General features: G+C 40.7%; 1 protein-coding gene across 1 annotated transcript in view; it reads left to right on the forward strand.

Annotated features, from left to right (window-relative positions):
- The window catches only part of PLA2G4A (phospholipase A2 group IVA), an 869,302-nt gene that overhangs the window by 624,744 nt on the left and 225,198 nt on the right, over positions 1-19,360 (forward strand). The window contains exon 13 of the mRNA XM_086956164.1: positions 10,856-10,927. Within this exon, the coding sequence (XP_086812290.1) occupies positions 10,856-10,927 (72 nt within the window). The remainder of the gene's footprint in view (positions 1-10,855; positions 10,928-19,360) is intronic.

Consider the following 19,360-nt stretch of genomic DNA (forward strand, 5'->3'; position numbering starts at 1 on the left):
GAGGAGAACCCCACCCTAATGATAGGGGTTTGAAACGCGTCGACCACCTTTTAGTCCAACATCTGGTTACCCCTAACTTCATTTTGTACAGAGTTGTTTTCACGAAAGTGCTTGTGACTATTACAGACTGCAACAAATTGTCAAAATATGAAAAGAAATATTTAGGACTGATTTACTAACCGATGTTGTGACGCATTGTCTTTATATTGCTTTTTCACTTTATTGTTTTCACTGTTTCTTAAGGAGTGTGCATGAACGAATGGCTGAGTATGTTTGGAATTGTATATTTTTGTATATATTGTGGATAAAAATAGTAGTACTTTTTGTATGTTGTATTTTCCAAGCACGACAAATAGTGTGCTAATATGAAAACTAATCATGTCATAACTATGAATAAACCTTTATGGTGTTAATAACAAACAGGTTGTTTTTGCTTTAATCAAAACAGCGCTTGTTGGTTAATTTGACAAATTTATTCCAGAATTTGGCTTTTTTGTTGTTTATCTAGGTTAGTTGGACTCAGCCTTTCTGAGTAAGGAGTCAAGGCCCTTTTTGATTCTTATACTCTCATTCATCTGAGCAGTGGTTGGCACCATGCTTCTCAGTCTCATTCCCAGATTCCGCTGACTTTGTTTCCGATCCCACAGCTGGGTCAGGCACAATCTGATATTCCGAGGCCATCCGCTACTCCATAACAGATTGTAGAGTTCTGCTCACCCATGCAGAGAGGTCTTCCACTTGGAGTACTGCTGGAAGGTTTGGTGTCTATGCCAGTTAGACCCTCCGAGCCCATTACGAAGCCTCTATCTCCAGTCCAATACCCAGCTCTGGTGCTATGGTCCACGCTGGTCCCTCTAACTTTGACGCTGGACGAAGAGCTACCCATAGTACTTTCTGACTCGGAGACCGCCCTGGTCTAACCTCACCTGACACCGCGCCTAATGACAGTTGATGTTTCGCTTTCTTTGTTTTCTCTGTCGCCTCCACAGGGCTGACTACACTCCCTACATTCACTTTTCGTCTGGAACTCGGATAATGATTATGATGAGTTTGCTCAGCCCTACCTTGGCGACAATTGGTATGATTACTTGCAGAAGGCTAATGGCCTTTGCACCTCCCCTGAAACAGGCATTCTCTCATCCCCTGGACCAGCCACAGATGAGACCCATTCCTACCCCACGATAATGCGCAGGGCAGTTGAAGCCTTTGACCTCCAGCCCCCCACCATGGAAATAAAGACTAATGCATTGGCAGAGGTTTGTGGTTGCCAGATCAGCCCTGTTTGTTCAAGTCTCCTGTTATGAGATTGTTGAAAGGATTACAACATTTGCTTCCTCCCTTCCCCTTCGTCATGTCACAGTGGGACCTTAACTTGGTCCCCACCTTTCTAATGTGCCTTTAATTTGAGCTGCTTTACAGCAGTGTCTTGTGGTCATTACCCTTAAGACAGTGATGCGGTTTGTGAGTGAGATTCAAGCCCTCTGTGTCAACCCGCAGTACACCACCTTCTTCCCAGATAAACTGGTTCTGTGGACTCGGTTAAAAGTTTTGATGCTGTTCCATGTTGGTCACACCATCACCCTGCTGGCGTTCTATGTTCTGCCTCACCCCTCTAAGGAGGAGATGAGACCTCATTGCTTCTTCATATTTGATACCAAAGGCCACTGAGTGGATGATCAGATGTTTGTGAAGTTGGCTAGAGCCAAAAAAGGGAAGAATCTGCAGCAGAGAACCGTCTTCCTATGGATCGTGTGCTGTATTAAGATCTGCTACCCAATGGCTACAAAGCAGCCTCTGGAGGGACTGTGTGCTCATTCTACCTGGGACAAAGCTGCTACCACTGCATTAGCACACAGAGTCCCTGTCGTAGACATTTGCCAGGCGGCTACGTGGACATCCCTCCACACATTCATGAAGCTCTATTGTCTCGACTGTTAGGTTCTCTGAGAGCAGCATTTTGCATGATCGGTCCTGCACGACTTTCTCCCACGAGTCCATCCACAGACCAATGTGCAAATAGGTACTGCTTTCGTGTCTATTCGGAAAGTGAGGAATCTGCTCAGAAGAACAAGTTACTTACCTTTGGTAACATTCTTTCAAGTAGAGACTCTATTTAGCCTTCTCAACCCTCCCCTCCTCCCCGTTCTGTGATTGCACTCCATCCATTAGAATCCAAAGTCTAGGACTCTGCACACTGGTCATGGCCATTTAGTTTCGGGCTCTGCATCTGGGAGCGTGGACAGTCTTGAAAGCAACTGGTGTCAGCGTTCAGAAATGGCACCTATATAGGCTCCGTACATCATTTTCAGTGTGAACCTTCATCAGTGTGGAACTTTTCGGTGCCACATAGCAGTGCGCAGAGATACTGCTGAAGTTTCTGGATCCAATCTGACACCTGGGGAATATTCAAAAGGTGCACAATCTGTGTCTAGATAGACCTTGTTCGATCAGACCCAAAGTTAATGTGCCCACTATGGAGCAATGCTGAGGATGTACAAAAAGAAATACTTTTAAAGGAAGTTAGCAGAAATATGTAAGCCAGTCCACTACAACAGTGTCACGCGCAACACATACACACTGACATCATTTCCCAGCCACAAAATACTCACCAAGGTGTGCTCGGTGGACAGTATTGGAGATAAGTTGACTGTCACCCTGTGTGTGCTATTTGATCTCTGGCATTGGTGTTTCCCATCAGTTGATGTCAGTATGGATCCCTGACTGCACTGGCAGCTTTACCCACATTCTTCCTGGAGAGTGGAGCAGATTTATTTAAATCCTGATTCACGCTGTAGAAGGTAACCCTGCCCTCCTGTCGCTTATTGGATTCAGGAGTTGGTATTGTGTGGTCAGATTCTTACATCTGCTTTTAACTGCCTTCTTTTTTCTTTAAAAAATATATTAAACATACCCAGCCCAGAATTCTGTTAAGGATTGAATTATAGCCTATTTAATAGGTCTCGAGATCTAGACTATATTTTCTGCAATGCTTACTGTTGCTGATTTTTTTTTAAGCCGTAATATGAGTGCCAGGTAATGATATAGTTGATTTTTTTTTGCTAGGTTCTCCATCTAGAATTGGTTGGTTCAGTTTTAACACTAACAATCTGATACTTTAGTGCATATTCCTGAACCTTGGTGCCTAGAGGACTGCCTCCCCCTCACCTGTATACAGTTAAATGGTACCCTAAATTGTTCTTATTGCCATCTGGGTATAATCCTGAATACCAATTTATGATTGTCAATTTCCTTTCAAATCTGCTATCTAATTGGTTATGTACTACTTTGTGTAGAACAACACACCTGCCTGATTGCTCTCCCCACCTTACAGTACAATCTGCCTACTTATATGTGAAATTATGATCGGGAAATGGAATGGCAACATTTGAGAGGCATGTGTGAGTGGACAAGGAAGGGTGTATGGTGGTGGCGGGGTTCACATGAAGGGATGTTCTTTGGACAGAGTGTGATATAGGGAAGATGAGTAGGAAGGCAAGAGACCTGAATCTTGAGGGCATGTTGAAGTGCATGTATGGTGGTGCAAATGTTGAGGAATATGGCATGGAGGTATCGGGTGAGTGAGGCAGTGGGGTGAAAGAGAAAATGGGCTTGGCAAGAAAACAAGGAGGATAGTTGTAACACTATGTCAAATAAGCAGTTAAGGTGGAAGTGAAGGTCTGGAGTGGTTTGAGAGAGAGATGAAGTGCTTGTGAGGGTGCTGTTTGATTCAAGGATCCACATGTGAACTTTGATGCATTTGACGGCCATCTATTTCTTGCTTTGGCACAAACAGAAAGACATGACTGTGCAGCGAGAGCAGTCCAGTAAAATCACAAAAGGATATGCAAGCATCATGGAGGTGCAAACTGAAGCAACTAAGACAGGACGTAGTAAGTCACAATGCAGTACACAATGTGTTACTTGGTGAGAAGGTATCCCAGTGGCCAAGAGGGTGCTGGAAGGGATGATGAGCACAGTGGACAAGTGAGCAGATCACCAGGCCTTTTGCAAGCTGGACCCAGATGTGTAATAAGCATTTTAGCTAACTTGCAAGTTATAAGATAAACATTTTAATCTTCGCCCAATCCACAGACCTTTCCGGTGAGAGATCCTGGTTATACCAAACAGACCTAGTGTACACAACTAGATCCTTCAAAAGTGGCAGAAAGATTTGAGAATAGAGTATAATCAATCTACTATATTAATATTTTATAATATGTTGTTAGTCGTGAAAATGTATATCATTGTTTACATCCAGACAGTCTCCACATGCTTCGCTCTACAATGGAGAGACTAGATCCAGCAGTAAAAAGATAATTCAACATGAACTGGTATTCTTTCTCACAGTAAGATTTAGCTCAAGTCTTACCCCACTATTACTTGGGGTTCAGTGCCACCTCCATCCCAGAAGAGGTGTGACTTTTCTGATGGTATCACCTATCACCTATAGGTCCCAGGGACATGAATATTCTTTAAATTCTGTTGCAGAGGAGGCTAAAATGGGCAACCAATCTGCCCAAGGTTGAAGGTTTGTGTTATATAAGGGAAATGTTGATCGTCTATGCTTCTCTGAAATTGCTTAACTAAGGCGAGGGGCACAGATAGTGGGATGGTCTTTGTTATTATTTTAAAGAGAAATGATTATTGCATTGGATAGTGAGAATGTGTCTATTGGCTCTACTACCCAGAGATTGTCCAGATTTTATATAGAGTTTAATATTTTCATGGAGCCTTTTGCTTATGGCATCCAATATTGGCTGATAACTGACCAGAGGGTATGATTTACCCAGCATTATATAGGTTGAGTGGAGGTCTGAATGAGGACAGCTGGAACCTTCTTCCACGGGTATCAACTTAACCGATAGACAGTATCACCAGGGTACCGTATCTTTGTGTACATTGGTTCACTTATCAGACAAGCTTCCCCCTGCTATTATGTCTCCTAATAAAAACAGCAGCACTATCACTTTTGCATAAAGTGTGGTAAACCACATTCAGGGCTTGTTTAAAGCCCACAGGATCCAAGGCTTGAGTTTGTTAGTACAGCAGGATGACGATGGAGACTAAGAAGTTTTAAAGTGATACTAGATTACAGTGTTAAACCATACAACCAAGTTCCCAAGTATTAAACCAATATGAATCATTTAAGAACACTGTGAAAAATGGCTCACCGGTTAGCAAAAATAAAACCGTTTTTCAACATTCTCTATATTGCAAATAGTATTGAGCAATCCAAAAGACCTGCTTCATTTATTTAATGTTTGATCACTCTCCGCTCAGGAGATATAAATTGGAAGCTTAACCCCTTCCACACTCATGACGAGCTGGGCTCGTCATGGTGTAGCCTCCTCGTACACTGATGACGAGCCCAGCTCGTCATAAAATAAGGAAAATAGCAATTCCCAGCACAGGAGGGAAATTGCCTTAGCAGCCATGGAGTTAATCTGGTCATGACTGGGCAAAAACGAAAAGTCCTTACTAAAATAAGTTTATAAATGGCTAGTTGCTCCACAAAGTGAGCCCGTAGTTTGAAATAGTCACCTGGCTCAGGTAGACTGAGCAGCTGATCTTTGACATGGCCCCATTTGAGGCTACATGAGATTCAGGCATTCTCACAGAGAAGATTGGTATTGCTTTTAGCTACCATGACAATTGTTACAATACTTTGCATTTTGCTATTAATGGTTACCAGTATTTAGTTGTAGTTTGATACCATTTGAAGCGAACTGTTCTTGTTGTGTGACTGATGAGCTGAGTGACATCTGAAATCTGGTCACATCCCACAATCAACACCCACCTCGTGATGTACAATACAACGTACTTGCACGTTGTACTTTTTTCAAGATATTTGGCTTATTATAGACGGGAGACGAGGGACCAAACTACCAGACTTACTCTGGAGGCACCGTATTGTTGAGCAGAGCAAGTGTGTTAAATATTCGGCATCTCCTGTTAGTGTGTACATTTCAGCATGATTATGGACTATCGTCTTGTTTCATCTTTCCACTGTAGACTCCTATTGAAAGTTCAGCAATTATTCTCTCACCCTAGCTGTTCTCCCATGGCAGATTTCACCAGGAAAAAACACTTGAAATTTATAAGGGGAAAAAGACCTGTAAAGCTGAACATGGTCATTTTTTAGCGATAAATATCAAATGCACGTGATTAACATTTTTCCAGGGTCATAATTCAAAATAAAGGTACTTACCACACTGAGGCTCCTGTATTTAACTGGTGCAATAATTGCCACTTTTATCTCGACCACCGCGTCACCACTGCCTCAGCAGTCTGCACTTATAGGTGTGCACCACCTCATTGTCGTCTTTGATCTGAAGAGTTGAGCCAGAAGAATAGGGATATGGGTTTTAGAGCTGGCTTTCAGATGATCCTATGCCGGCTATGAGTTAGAGTGACAAAACAATTCTGCTTAGGAGCCTGGGTGCAGTTACTATGATGTGACATGACATGATATAGGGAGATTCTGACTTGAAATTGTCTTGTCATGGAGACTGGAAGAATAAGGAAACTAACATGCTGGAATATACTCTGACGGAGGGAGATCTTCAGAAGGTAGATCAAGTGGCAGAACACTTGTTAATTTGCTATTCATTTCAAACCACCCCTTTCTTGTATTTGAATTTCTCATTTTTTGTGCACTTACGTTTCTCGTTTTTCCAATTGGGTTTTCCTAATATAGTGCCACAGGCAAATTCATTCATAGTCCAGGGCAATTTCCAACAGCCCTATCCTGAATTAGGGGAATAGCCAACATCCATATCCTGAATTATTTGTGCACACTTATCCTGGGTGCAAGTTTCCTTAACAGGATTGCTAGTAGACCAACTCCTTGCATATTGAGTATAATAAAATTAATTGATTGCTGTTCAAAAAGCATGTCAATAGCTGCCAATACAATGCTGTGTAGGATTGAGTTATACTTTGACGTGTTTGCCACAGAGAGATCGATACCTTGATCAAGTTAAAAATGAGCTGGAATTCTCCATCAAGGTATGATACATTACTGTATGTTGTAAGTGATGAGTGGTTGATGTTTCAGAGGTGATGGTGGTATGTACTTTAATTGGAACGTTGTTCTGACTTGCTGATAGAATATTTAGGTATGTCTTACAGAAGAGAGAGTGCATGCACCCTCTTAACTGTGGGCGGGCCCGCAGCACATGGTCCTCATGGCTGGCGGTACCTCCAATGAGTAAGCTATGACACAAAACCTGAAACAGTATGTCTATTGCAATTGCTGTAAGTCTGGGTCTATGCTGATATATATATTTTCTATATCCGTATATGGTAAATTTACATACAAATAATCTAAATGAAATTTACTTTTATAGTCTGTGATTATCCTGAAACCTGGTATGGATGCATACCTTCTGGACCTAAGCTAGATACCCATACACCTGTCTAGTTTATATAAAACATTCCTGTATGCCATTGCAATGGGTCAAAGAAGTGGATTCATAATGCCTTAAATGCTCTGCCTAATTGCATGTTGGTTATAAGAGTATGTTGACTATCTAAGGTAATTTGCTCCTATGAGTCAGCCGTGTTTATTTGTGATAGTGTCATGAGTAGTAACAGTACTAGCTCAAAGCATGTTTTCTTAAAGACCACCTTCTGTTAGTGATTCTAAAACTGATTTCATGTTAGGAAGTCTGCCATTGATAAAAATAATTTTAAAATGGACCCTCATCTTTTATCATAACCAGTGCATGGTTCCCCTTAGCAATATTATAAGGCTCCTCTTAGTACTTCTTTTTTCAGAGTGTAAGGCTTGCCATATATTATGTGTGTCTTGGGTCTCTCTTGGTGTAAATTGCAATATGTCAGTACCATGTTCTTGCTAAACTACGAAATTAGCACCAAAAGAGTTGCAGTTCAGTGTGTAAGCTACTGAAATGGACGTCTTGCACTAAAGACATTGGGTATTGGTGAATTTGCCATTTTACTGACTTATATGTTAAACTACTAACTTGTGTAGCATATTTTTATACATCAGCTTTTAAATTGTCAGCTTTTCGTTGTGCAAATTTCAGTTGAACTGAACCATGGATTCGGAAGAGTGTTGGATGTTTGTCATATTTTGAAAACACTGGAAAGGTTATAATTTCAAGGAACTGAAAAGAAAATGTACCTAGTATAATATTCTTAGGTGTGGTTGTTTTAAAATATAGTTTCAATAGGATTGAAATGTAAAAGTTTTTCTTGATAATATTCAAGTTCTCCTTTTCAGACGATGAGCAAAGTTTTAATAAGAATTTAAGATTTACAAGGCCATTTGGACATATTGTTTACAAGTTTAATATTTCTTAACATTTTAGAATATGTCTGACCGCTTTAAAAATTGTTTTAGTTCAAGTACTTGTACAAAGATTATGTTAAATAGAATATAGTAATCCATTGAAATATGTAGTCAGATTTTGAAGTAAAGTGAATGTGATGAATCACAAGTAGTCAATTGTATCCATGAAAGGGTAGGGTAGTATTTCTATTTTTAATAAACTTTTTTATACTGTACATTTCACAAGTGTAACAACGTTCTTCTGTTCAGCCATAGCTTCTCACTGTTTATTCTAATTTGAGGATACTGAGAAGATTGCCATAGGTGTTAATGACATTACACTATTGAATGTCAAATATCTAATTTAAATGTTCAAGTTTTTTGTTGGTTTTAGGTAATTTATGTATTTATTTTTATAATGATTCCATATTTTCAAAGGTTTTAGTTGCAATTTTTCTATTAATTCAAAATCTAGTGGCACTTTTCAACTATACTGATCTTGATGAGTGCATTGATTGCTTCACTTATTCGCATTAAAGTAATTTTTCTTGTTTATGTATTGTTTCGCAATAAACACAAGTGCTTCAAGTAATTCTATTAGATCCACTTTTACTGGTGGTTTGTTTGCGAAAGGTTTTCTTCTTTGACAGTTGAGCAGTGGTAGTCATTGTTAATGTTGTTTACTGCTGAACACAATGTTGTTGTTTTTACTTCCTTTCCCTAAAATCTTATTAACAAACAAATACTTTCTCGTTCAATATGCAATGACTAAGTATACTTTTTGAGGCTTGCTTTTTTCAGATTGTTTTTCATTTTTTTAAGGGTTTATCTTTTTTTCCTCTTTATTATGCTTTCACATTACGGAGCTCGTATTTTAAAAGTGAGTAGCGGTGAGTTGTATTTTATTTGGTGATTTAATGGGACTTGGGCATTGCCGGGAGGTTCCATTCTGGATTGGAAAAATACGGAGTGAGATTTCCTCCTATAGCAGCACATGCCCTTATCCTGAGTGTCGTAGAAATGTTAAAATCCGATTTAAACTGATGGTGTCCAGTTTCAAATAGCGTGCTCAGCAAGCGATACCTGGAGTAAATTGACCAACTACAGCATTACAGAAATGGAAGTATCATATGATAATACAAGTATCAAAGACATTTATTTATCTGCATTGTTTTCCATTTCTGATGGAAATAGTTTGAATCTAGCACAAAATGTGATGTGTTAGGCCAGGCAACAATATTTGTCCCATATGTGTTTGTGACCATTTTTAACTCCCAATTTTTGATTAGTTCATAAATGAATGTAATAAATTTATATTTCTTTTCAGTGGCAGTGTTCTCCCTGATATTTGCTATGATATTGGGAATGCATTTTTCTCAGGGGTGGTGTACGGTGAACTTGGAATAGAATGCACATATTCAGCTATAATTTTGCTTGCTTTATCGATTGTAGGTTTCCATGTATATAGTTGAGAGCACATACACTGAAGCGAGAAGCATATGCCGCCATTACTTTTGAATGAATGTGGAATTTGTTCTCACCTTCACCAGGCTTATGGCTGACATCCAGATTTCAAGTAATAAGGCTATGGCACGGTCATTAGTTTTTCTATAAAGCACAGTAATGTTGGCCATTGTAAATTGCAGTTGCTATCATTGCAGGCTGGTTGTGAATGAGAGCTACAAGCTTACACTAGATCCAGAGAGCAGAGGGAACACTAATACCATTACTAGATCTCCCTCTAGAGACTACTGCCTACACTTTTCAAGCCAGCATGGTATTTGCTTTGCTGTTGCACCTAGAGGTTGGTGCTTAAGGGGCATGTTTATGTCGCTGAGAGGAGAATGACCTATGCTAGAGACATTCATCTTTTGGGGTGAAAGTTCTAAAATGCTCTGAAGCCGTTCTTCAGGCAAGAATATGACTAGGCCTGGAGGGAAGCGATGAGGTGATAAGTCTACAGTTTCTCCAGTTGATCGTATAAGAGCAGGCCATTGAGGAGGGGAGACTGTATTTTCACCTTGCCAACAAGTTTGGATGTGCCCATGACATGTATACTTTTTAGATACTCTCACCAGGAATCGTCTGGTCTCGTCCTGTGTCATCTGATGAGAGCAATTGTCCTCTGCAATCACAGCAGCTGTAATATTGATAATGTAGAGTGGAACAAGTAGATCTTTGTGTCCGATTGGTAGTGATTATGAAACGTATTATTTTAGATCTGCTTTGCCACTTCAGCTACTTAGGTGACTGGCAAAACTCCTAATTTTAAAATCTACTCTTCACGAACTCTGTAAATATAATTTACAAGATAATTTGCTTCAATGACCTCAATAAAATGAGGCTTTGACAGCTGAGGCATTCCCAGCTGTCAGCACGATTTGCTCATTATTATGTTCATGCTGGTTCCTAACAAAATTGGACACAAGTGAAGTAGTCACTAAGTAAGAGTTTACTGGGTCCTGTGTGTGCCCTGTTGTTATGCTGCAGTGTGATGATCCATAAAGTATGTCACTGAATCCTTGAATTCTGACCTGTCTTATTTTTTGTTTGCAACAGAGAACATTAAACCAAAGCACATTGTGAGCCATGATAGCTCGGACAGTGATGATGAATCGCAAGGACCTAAAGGTAAAATTGTGGTTTTTTGGGGGGGCATTTCATACTTTAAAGAGATGTCGATAAATGTATGATGTGCTGTTGTTTTGTTGGTGCACTGTTCTTTGTTCCGTTTTCGGGTGGATTTATTGCTTGAAGTTGTGTTCTCTATTGTTGAATTACCAGATTTTCATGTTAATTTCACTCTCCTTGGCTCACTGCTAACTACACACATTTTACTGTTCTACTGTTATTGAAATGTATATTATGTATCCTATTTCTCTTTTGAATATTAAACATATATGTTCATTGCAAAGCGTGCCATTTTGTATTACTTTTGTTTTTAATATCCATAAAAATAGTTTAACAAATGTGAAGTACACTTTTGGAGTGTGGAGCGCTTTCCTGTAGGTCTTGGACATTTTCAGTATTTCGTAAGGTCTTTTGCTCCATGGATTTGGATTGTTCTTCCCCATCTGGCAAAGCACTACTCACTGTAGATCTGTACATAGGTATTCCTGCTACATTTCTCCAATTTCATAGATCTCTAAATCACATGTTACTATTACCCATGTCAGTGGTTCTCGTTTTTATCAACCATGTAAGAATAAAATATAGTCAGTAATACTGTATTTTGAACCTGTAATCCCAAGCCAATTGGATTTTCATCGTTTTTAGTTATTTACATCTTCTGGCATCGTTATGCTGACAGGCACCTCCAACCATCAGGTAATCCGTGTAGAGAATTGTACAGCTACAGAGACAAAACTTAGCAACCTTGTGGTGTTATAAAAGAAATAAAAACCTGAAAAGTGGGTAAATCCAGTGAAGGTAGGTGTACACTGCAGCAAGAAAAAAGCTATGCTCTACCAGTTATAGCACAATGATAGCCAAAGTAAAATAGGACAAAACCATATTTTCTTTGCACCCATAACCAATGCTCTGCTAACTGAAACATGATGGCGTACTCCACATTCAGAGGTTATATTTGGTTATAAAAAAGTATGATAGATTACATAAAATTATGTGTTCAATTCTTAGAAAAGGAGGGTAGGTATAGGGCCAACTGTTCCATAAGCTACATCATGGTATAACACGTTTTCATACCGGTCTTTATAGTTGTTGCAAAGTACAGTAAACTTTACTGGAAGTGGATCATTATACAGATTGACTGAGGTACATTGAAGCAGAGGTGTCCAGTGTTGGGTTAAAAGGGGCCCATCTCTGGTGTATTTTCAGAATACCCCCAAGGATACATTTACATAGAATTAATGTATGTGGGATATATATGCTGATTATCCACATAGTCTGTCACTCAAGGTTTTTGTTTGTAATAGTACAATATACAATCAGTTCAAAATATTTTCAAACATGTATTGTAACATTGTATGGTATCGCACAAGGCCAGTCTAAATAATCATAATACGAGCAGTGAACATATGGACACAGTTAACCTGTGTTTTATTAACTTTCACCCATTTTAACCTTTCTGACCAATCTAATTACTGGTATCTCTTTATGTTGTATGGAAAAGATATTTTAGTTACATACAGCCTATCTTAAATATGTTACTCTTGCTCAAGCACAGTCCGCCCAACCTCCTTTACCCTTTCTATTTGGTTGTCATTTATCCCAATCTTATTATAATTTATAATTATTTCAAAGTAGAATTCAGTTGTTGTAACTATAGCTCACATTGCCCACAGCAGTGTCTTAATTGAACCATGTTGTCCCATTTCAAGGGGGGGGAGGAGGAGGGGTGCGTTCTTTTATTTTTGATTACTGGACAAAAAGATAGCATCCCAGTCCCTTAGTGCCTTACTAGCCCTTGTTGGTCTGCTTAAACGTAATGACTTCAGTCTCACCTGTGATCCATTTTTGTACAGCTAGGAGCCACTGTTTGATATCAGGCTTTGACTGCCTTCAAGTACATGGCTATATTATGTTTCCCTATAATCAGGGATAAGTAAATAAACGTAATAATGTTCTTGGCTTGTTTTCGTTTTCTCAAAAGCCCTTATAAACCGAGGACACAGGGGAGCCTCTATTAGTTTGTTTCTCAATTTTGCAATGAGGGGCACGATCGAGGTCCATTATTGACTGATGCAAGGGGGGCTCCTAGGCAATGTAAAAAATGTTTTAATCCATCATGATTTATAAAGCGCAGCTGATCTCCTGATAGAGTATCAAGGTGCTTGCAGGCCCCGAAGGCATATTCGAAAAGCCAGGTCTAGCGGGCCATTTGGAATTTCCGAAGTGAGGTGATGGTCTGAAAGTGCATGGGAAGGCTGTTCTAGGTCTTTGCTGGATTTTGCGGGGGTATGGTCAAGTGAAAGGGAGGAGGAGCGTAGTCTTCTCGATGGTTGGTGAAGTTCAAGTGGCGTTAATGTAGGCAGGCCCATGGTTGTGTAGAGCCTTGTGTACTTGGGCCATATCTTGAATTAGCATCTCTTTTGTGCGAGAAGCATGTGGAATTTCCTAAGGTGGGGTGTGATGTGTGTTCGTCAGGGAAGGCTGAGGATGAGTCTGTCTGAAACACTCTGTATGGTCTAAAGTCTCTGTAGAAAGTGTGCTGCGATTTCTAAGTAGAGGGCATTTCCATAGTCAATGCGGCTAGTGATGAGGGCTTGTGTCATGGTGCGCCTCATGCATGTGAAGGGGTAGCAACTTCAAGATCTTGAGTAGAGTGAGGTCTTGATACTTGAAATTAGAGACGCGCCCTCACTGGCCTGGGAAGCACACCAGGTGTTTATGCGTAGCCAGGAAGACTGTGTTCACTCCACAGAGAAAAATGTGGGTTGTTTCCCAGCCAGTACCATATCGACAATCCATTTTTCCAAGGTACAACTCCATACTGGGGCCCTCTACTCGTTCCAGCAGTCCAATAATCAGTATGTTAGTCCTGCATGATCTGTCTTCTGAATCATTAGCTTTCATTTCAATCAGTTTAACTTCTCTTGCAATTGCGCCTGCATGCATTTCACGTTCGGCTCAGTGGTTTCCACCATATCAGTCCGCTTCCTGTGATATGCTCATAGGAAGCCCAGGTTTAGGGCATAATGTCAATTTTGGGTTCAAGCGTAGTTGTTTAACATCCAAAATAGCTTCCAAAATGACCTCACATTTACTGGTGGGCTCACAAAGTGTAGATTCTGCATTTTCAGTGGTTGTTGAGGTCTGTTCACCAGTCAATAATGAGTGGTTCTGTCAGATCCCCCTGACCTGGGGGCTTATATCCACACAGTTTCTGTATGGTGCATAGCTTCATGGTACAGGGCTTGAGCACCTCACACAGCATTGTGCGGTCTCAGGGCGTGCCAGGAGCACAAGACAACCGCATCAAGAGGTTACAGCCAGGTATGTATAGCAGGGTGTCGAGTAGGCACTATGCAACAATTAAACTACCAAGAAAAGAGGGTGGTTAAGATACAACAGCAAACAAGGAACTCCCTGTTTGTGTGGGAGCACCTGTCCATCTGAGAACATTCCTGTCACAGAATTGGTAAAGGCAGGGCGGGAAAACCCTTGTGTCTCCAGTCAGCAGCGAGTCCTGGGCTCCAGCTAAGGTGACGCAATTATATCTCAGTAGCATCTCCCAGTGTCTGGCTTTTTATTTTGTTCGATAGTTGCGGAAGCTTGCATATGTAGAATGGAGGTGAGGCTTGTTTATGTCCCAGTGCTTTACTTGGTCATATATGTTGGCACCATCGACCGCAAGCCCCCTTCTGTATCATCGTAGACTCTAGTTGCCAAAAGGAAAAGTTGCCTGCTGGGCTCCCTCACGAGTTGTCAGGAGAGAAAGCTTCTGCAGGGGTCTTGATCGCCACTCTTTGTTGTGCTGCTCTCGTTGCAACCGCACAACTCCACACCGGTGCTGCAATGTGATGTTAGGTCATGGTCGATGTCTGAGATTCGATGTGGTTCGGGTCAGTCAATAAGAAACCCCTGCTGCTCTCCGCTGGTCACCGCTGATAAATCTGGCCTGGGGAAGGTTTTTGCATGGCCATGATAAGTGTAATTAGGAGAATTTCACACAGCTCTTGCTTTGTGCGTCCTACATGATCGCCTGCCTCACCAAACTCCCTTCTGTTATGCTGTTAACACGCATTTGTCCCCATTTGTGCCAAACTGAAAACATGGTGGTTTTCCTGGAAATTACATTGTTACTCCTACTGTCGAAGAAGAAAAAAGGGAAAAAATATACATGTATACCCTTTCAGTGCAGTTATGTATCTATACATTTATTATTTTACTCATACTTTAGAAGAACAAGGGACAACAAAATTCCTATATAAATAGAAAGAACAAAACCCTGCCAAGATAGATCCCAAAGGGTCCTCTAAGGGATCCACAACTGTTATATATGGAGCAACATTAACCAATCAACAGAGCCAGTGACATCCAAAAAATGTCTAAATCAGTCCATTATTTTTTTTAAAAAAATATTTATTTTTATTTTTATAGGATCTGACATTTCTAAAATACATTCAATACATAAATACCGGGGATTCAATAGATAAGAAAAAGGGGATATTTCGTATCAGATTAGAAAAAACAGCATATTCGTAATTGTCAATGCTCCACTCACTCCTGGGCAATTCTAGGGACTTAGCAGACACTCATATCTTCAAGGGATCAATCACACTCACAAGCATTCATACAATTCAATCATGTAGGTACAGCAAGGCCTGCAACAAAAAGATAGAATCATAGTTGGATGGACGGGGGTGCAGGGGTAAGAAGGCAGGTTAGATTGGAAACCGTTGTCATCAAGGACTAGGGTATTGCCGTTCTTATAAATGACGCTGACGCTCGTTTCGGTGTTGGGCACCTTCGTCACGGCAAGCGGGTACAGCCTGGGAGGGGAACATACATGCTGGGGTAGGCGAATATTCAACCGGTTCAATGTTTCAAATGATCCACACTTTTCAAATCTTTCAGGGAGGATCTCTTGTTAGCCGAGAAGAGAATCCTATTTTCTTTCCTTTATAGGACCGTTGCTAAATCCACAAGTAGGTTGGTTATTCATTCGATCTGAGCCCCGTGCGCTAAAGGATTGGGAACTGACAAATAACTTCCAGTTCTATCTGCCTCTGGCATATAAAGTCGCAGGGGTCGTAGGGGAGGATTCAAAATTTCCAGACGGTAGTAGGAAATTAGCTCAGAGATGAGGGGATCACAGGATGGTTTTGGGATCAAATCGCTTCCAGATCGCAGGGTATAGAGCTCTGGTCCGCTAAAGACGGGAGGCTGAATGAAACAAAATTCCTAGTCTCTCCAATGCACTATTGTTTCACTCTATATACCTCTCTTAATTTATCCTCCTCCTCCACTCTCTGACTCATCCCAAACCCCAGTCTACTACTATTATCCCCAAAGTAAACCTTTGTAGAGTCTTCCCCCCTATAGCCCTCCTTGGCTCTCTCAGAATCTTATTTTACTACTATGATCTCCCAAGCAATACCTCCTGTATCCCAAACCTCATTTTACTACTATGATTTCCCTAATTCCTTTCTAAAGACTCGTGTCTCCTCCATCTCTCCATTTACTCATCCCAAACCCCATCTTACTACAATGATCTCTCAACACTTTCTAGACTTTCCCTTTTCTATCCCTCCATTATCCTATTGAATCCAACTAATAGACTGCTTAAATTAACACATATTTCCCTATACTTACCCACCTGTAAAGAGCGGAGGAGGCAAGAGAAGTTTTAAATAGGATTTATTTTAAGTAAAATCCAAGGACCCACTGGAGCACAGAGCAAAGCGTCTAAATCAGATCAGCTCCAACCGCTTCTCTGATTTAGAACACAGCTCACAAAACATTCTCCATTACATAGATAACACTCTAAAGATAAGACAATTCCAAAAGTGACATGTTAAAACTCCAACATAAAAAGAGAAGAAGGATATTACCACATGAAGAAGGATATTACCACACCACCACTAATCCTTTTTGGGTCCATTAGTAGCGTGCTACAGAGCGAAAGGCGCTTTGTTACAACGTCAGGGGTAAGCGCTATATACATACAATTACAGATCCTCTTAATGGGACCGTCTGGCTCTGTGCAGAGGTGGACAGAAGTGGGCGGCACTACGCTCTGCACTCACAAAGCGCTTCCTGTTTGGCACTCGAACAGTCTTAAGAAAATACACACTTCCCGTCACCCCACAGCTGCTCGGGTCGCGGTCGGCGCTAATGATTTATAAGGGCTTTGCCGTGGGCTGCTTGCGCTGCGTGTATTGATTGCCCTCTGAGACGGCCCATCCGTCACACAGCCACAATTTATGTTGGCATCGTCGAGCTGGAAGGTCTTCAACCTAAATCCTTCGTTCTGCAGGGCATTCGTTGTTTATTATGGCTCTGATGACGACGAGGCATTAAACAGTTTAAAGGACTAGCGCCACTAAAAACATTTACTCCCAGGCTGCGGTCATTCTTTACTCTTTGACACCATGTCTTTTGTCACACTTCATATCAGATAAACACGCGCTCTACGTGAAAATCACTCTTTTAATGCTACTTGTTTTTAGCCACTGAGATGGAGACAAAATAGGGACTGCTGTGCGATTTCACATCAAAGTTGAAAGTGTCTGGTGCACATAGCTTGTGTGGACTAGATGCTCCTATTCTACAGCTTTGAACAATCTGCGTTTGATATAAATGTCGTTTCTTATTATTTTTTGTTTAAATCCTGCTGCAGTGCGGGACAGAACAAAACTAAAATAATTGATTTATTTTACATTCCATATATTCTATAAACAAATCTGAAATTTGCCAGTTTACTATTATAATCTAAAAGGTATGGATGTCGAATTGTCGATTCACCAAAATACCAGTGGTAGTGAAACTGATGTGTACCCTTTGGCTTTAATGATGTCACAGGAAGTTACATCATATGACCTTTGAGCAAGAATCTTATCAGAAGTGATGTCACATTACCTTAGTCCTGATAACATCACAATAATAAACATTTCTGAATTTACATAATAATTGCGTAATTATTATAACTACCCAACAAAAACGTGTGTTTTAGATATCTTTATAAAGATGCAGGCATGATATGTCAAGGGAGCAATTCGCTGAATTGTAGTGAGCAAGTGAAGTGAGTCTGACATCCTCTAAGGGAGACCGAAGGGTGGGGAAATTTTGGAAAAAAATGGCTTAATAGTGCATTTAACGCACCATTTTCAGAAAATTTGCTAAACATCATAGGCTTTTAAAGACACTCATTAAATATTCAAGTCCTTTCCTGGTGTGCCAGACTAATGAAACCTGACAGTCCCCATGAGTCGACTAAATTATGTTTTTTAAGTGCCTCGTATTGTCAAAAATTACATCCACTACTAGGGCAGCATTTTGCCATGGGTGCTCTTTTCGCCCAAACAATACTTACGATATCTCAGTGCCAGGATTTATTTTGCTACTATTGCTGTCCATTATGTCAAAGTTACTTCTAGTATGTCTAGGATCACATTTTATCATGGATGGCCCTATGACGTTGCCACTGTCGTTCTCCCATTTTCCAAGAATTTCCTTCAACGTGCCAGCACCAACACTTTTCCACAGGTGCCACCCATGCCAAGAATTTCCTCTAGTATGCCAGCGATGGCATTTGTCTTGGGTGTCCTATGTAAAAATGTACCTACACAGTGTTCCAGCACTAGCATTTTGCAGGGGGTATTCCATTAGCAAGTATTGCCTCCAGTATGCCAGTGCCATCATTTTGTCAAGGGTGCTTCTGTAAGCCCAAAAGCATGACAGGCCCAACAGCAGATTTGCAAACATAACACATGCTCTCTCATACTCACATTCACTGATTCATTTGTTTGCAATCTCTCACTCACTCTAACTCACTTATACTTACTCTCTCTCACACACAAAATCCACATACACATATGCTCACACACACACACACTGCATCATACAAATTCACTCTCACCCACATGCAGGCCCACAACATACTTTTAAAGCCATTTTATTTTTCTCACCTAAGATGCCAGTGAAGATGCTGTTTCAGATCTTGCTTTGCCTCTTCGTATTACATTATTAGTGAATAATAGACTATTATTCTCTATTAGTGTAATAAAAATGAGTAGAAAACTAGGCTTGAAGCCTGACTCTAATAATGCAAGAAACGCCTCTGTTTTTGTCATTGATTCGGCCACCTCAGAAGCCAGGGTCGCAAAGGCACTGCCAAGGATAGCAAGGAGCAAGCTAGGAGGTCGCAGATGCGACTCCTGGTGAACCCTAAATGACTAGAAAAAGAAGGTGGGGGGGTCAACAGGGGAAAGTTTAATGACCACGGTAGCTCAAACCCCTTTTATCAATTAAAGAAACAAACAGGAGGTACCTGGTCAGATTACTTATCTACGTGCTGTGTCGTGCCCGAGAGACCATTACACCAAACTGTCCTCACAGTGATAATACTGGGTTAGAAAAATTCCCATCAGCCCACCCTTA

The sequence above is a fragment of the Lissotriton vulgaris genome, chromosome 1_1 (assembly GCF_964263255.1).
Source record: "Lissotriton vulgaris chromosome 1_1, aLisVul1.2, whole genome shotgun sequence".
NCBI classification, from domain to species: domain Eukaryota; kingdom Metazoa; phylum Chordata; class Amphibia; order Caudata; family Salamandridae; genus Lissotriton; species Lissotriton vulgaris.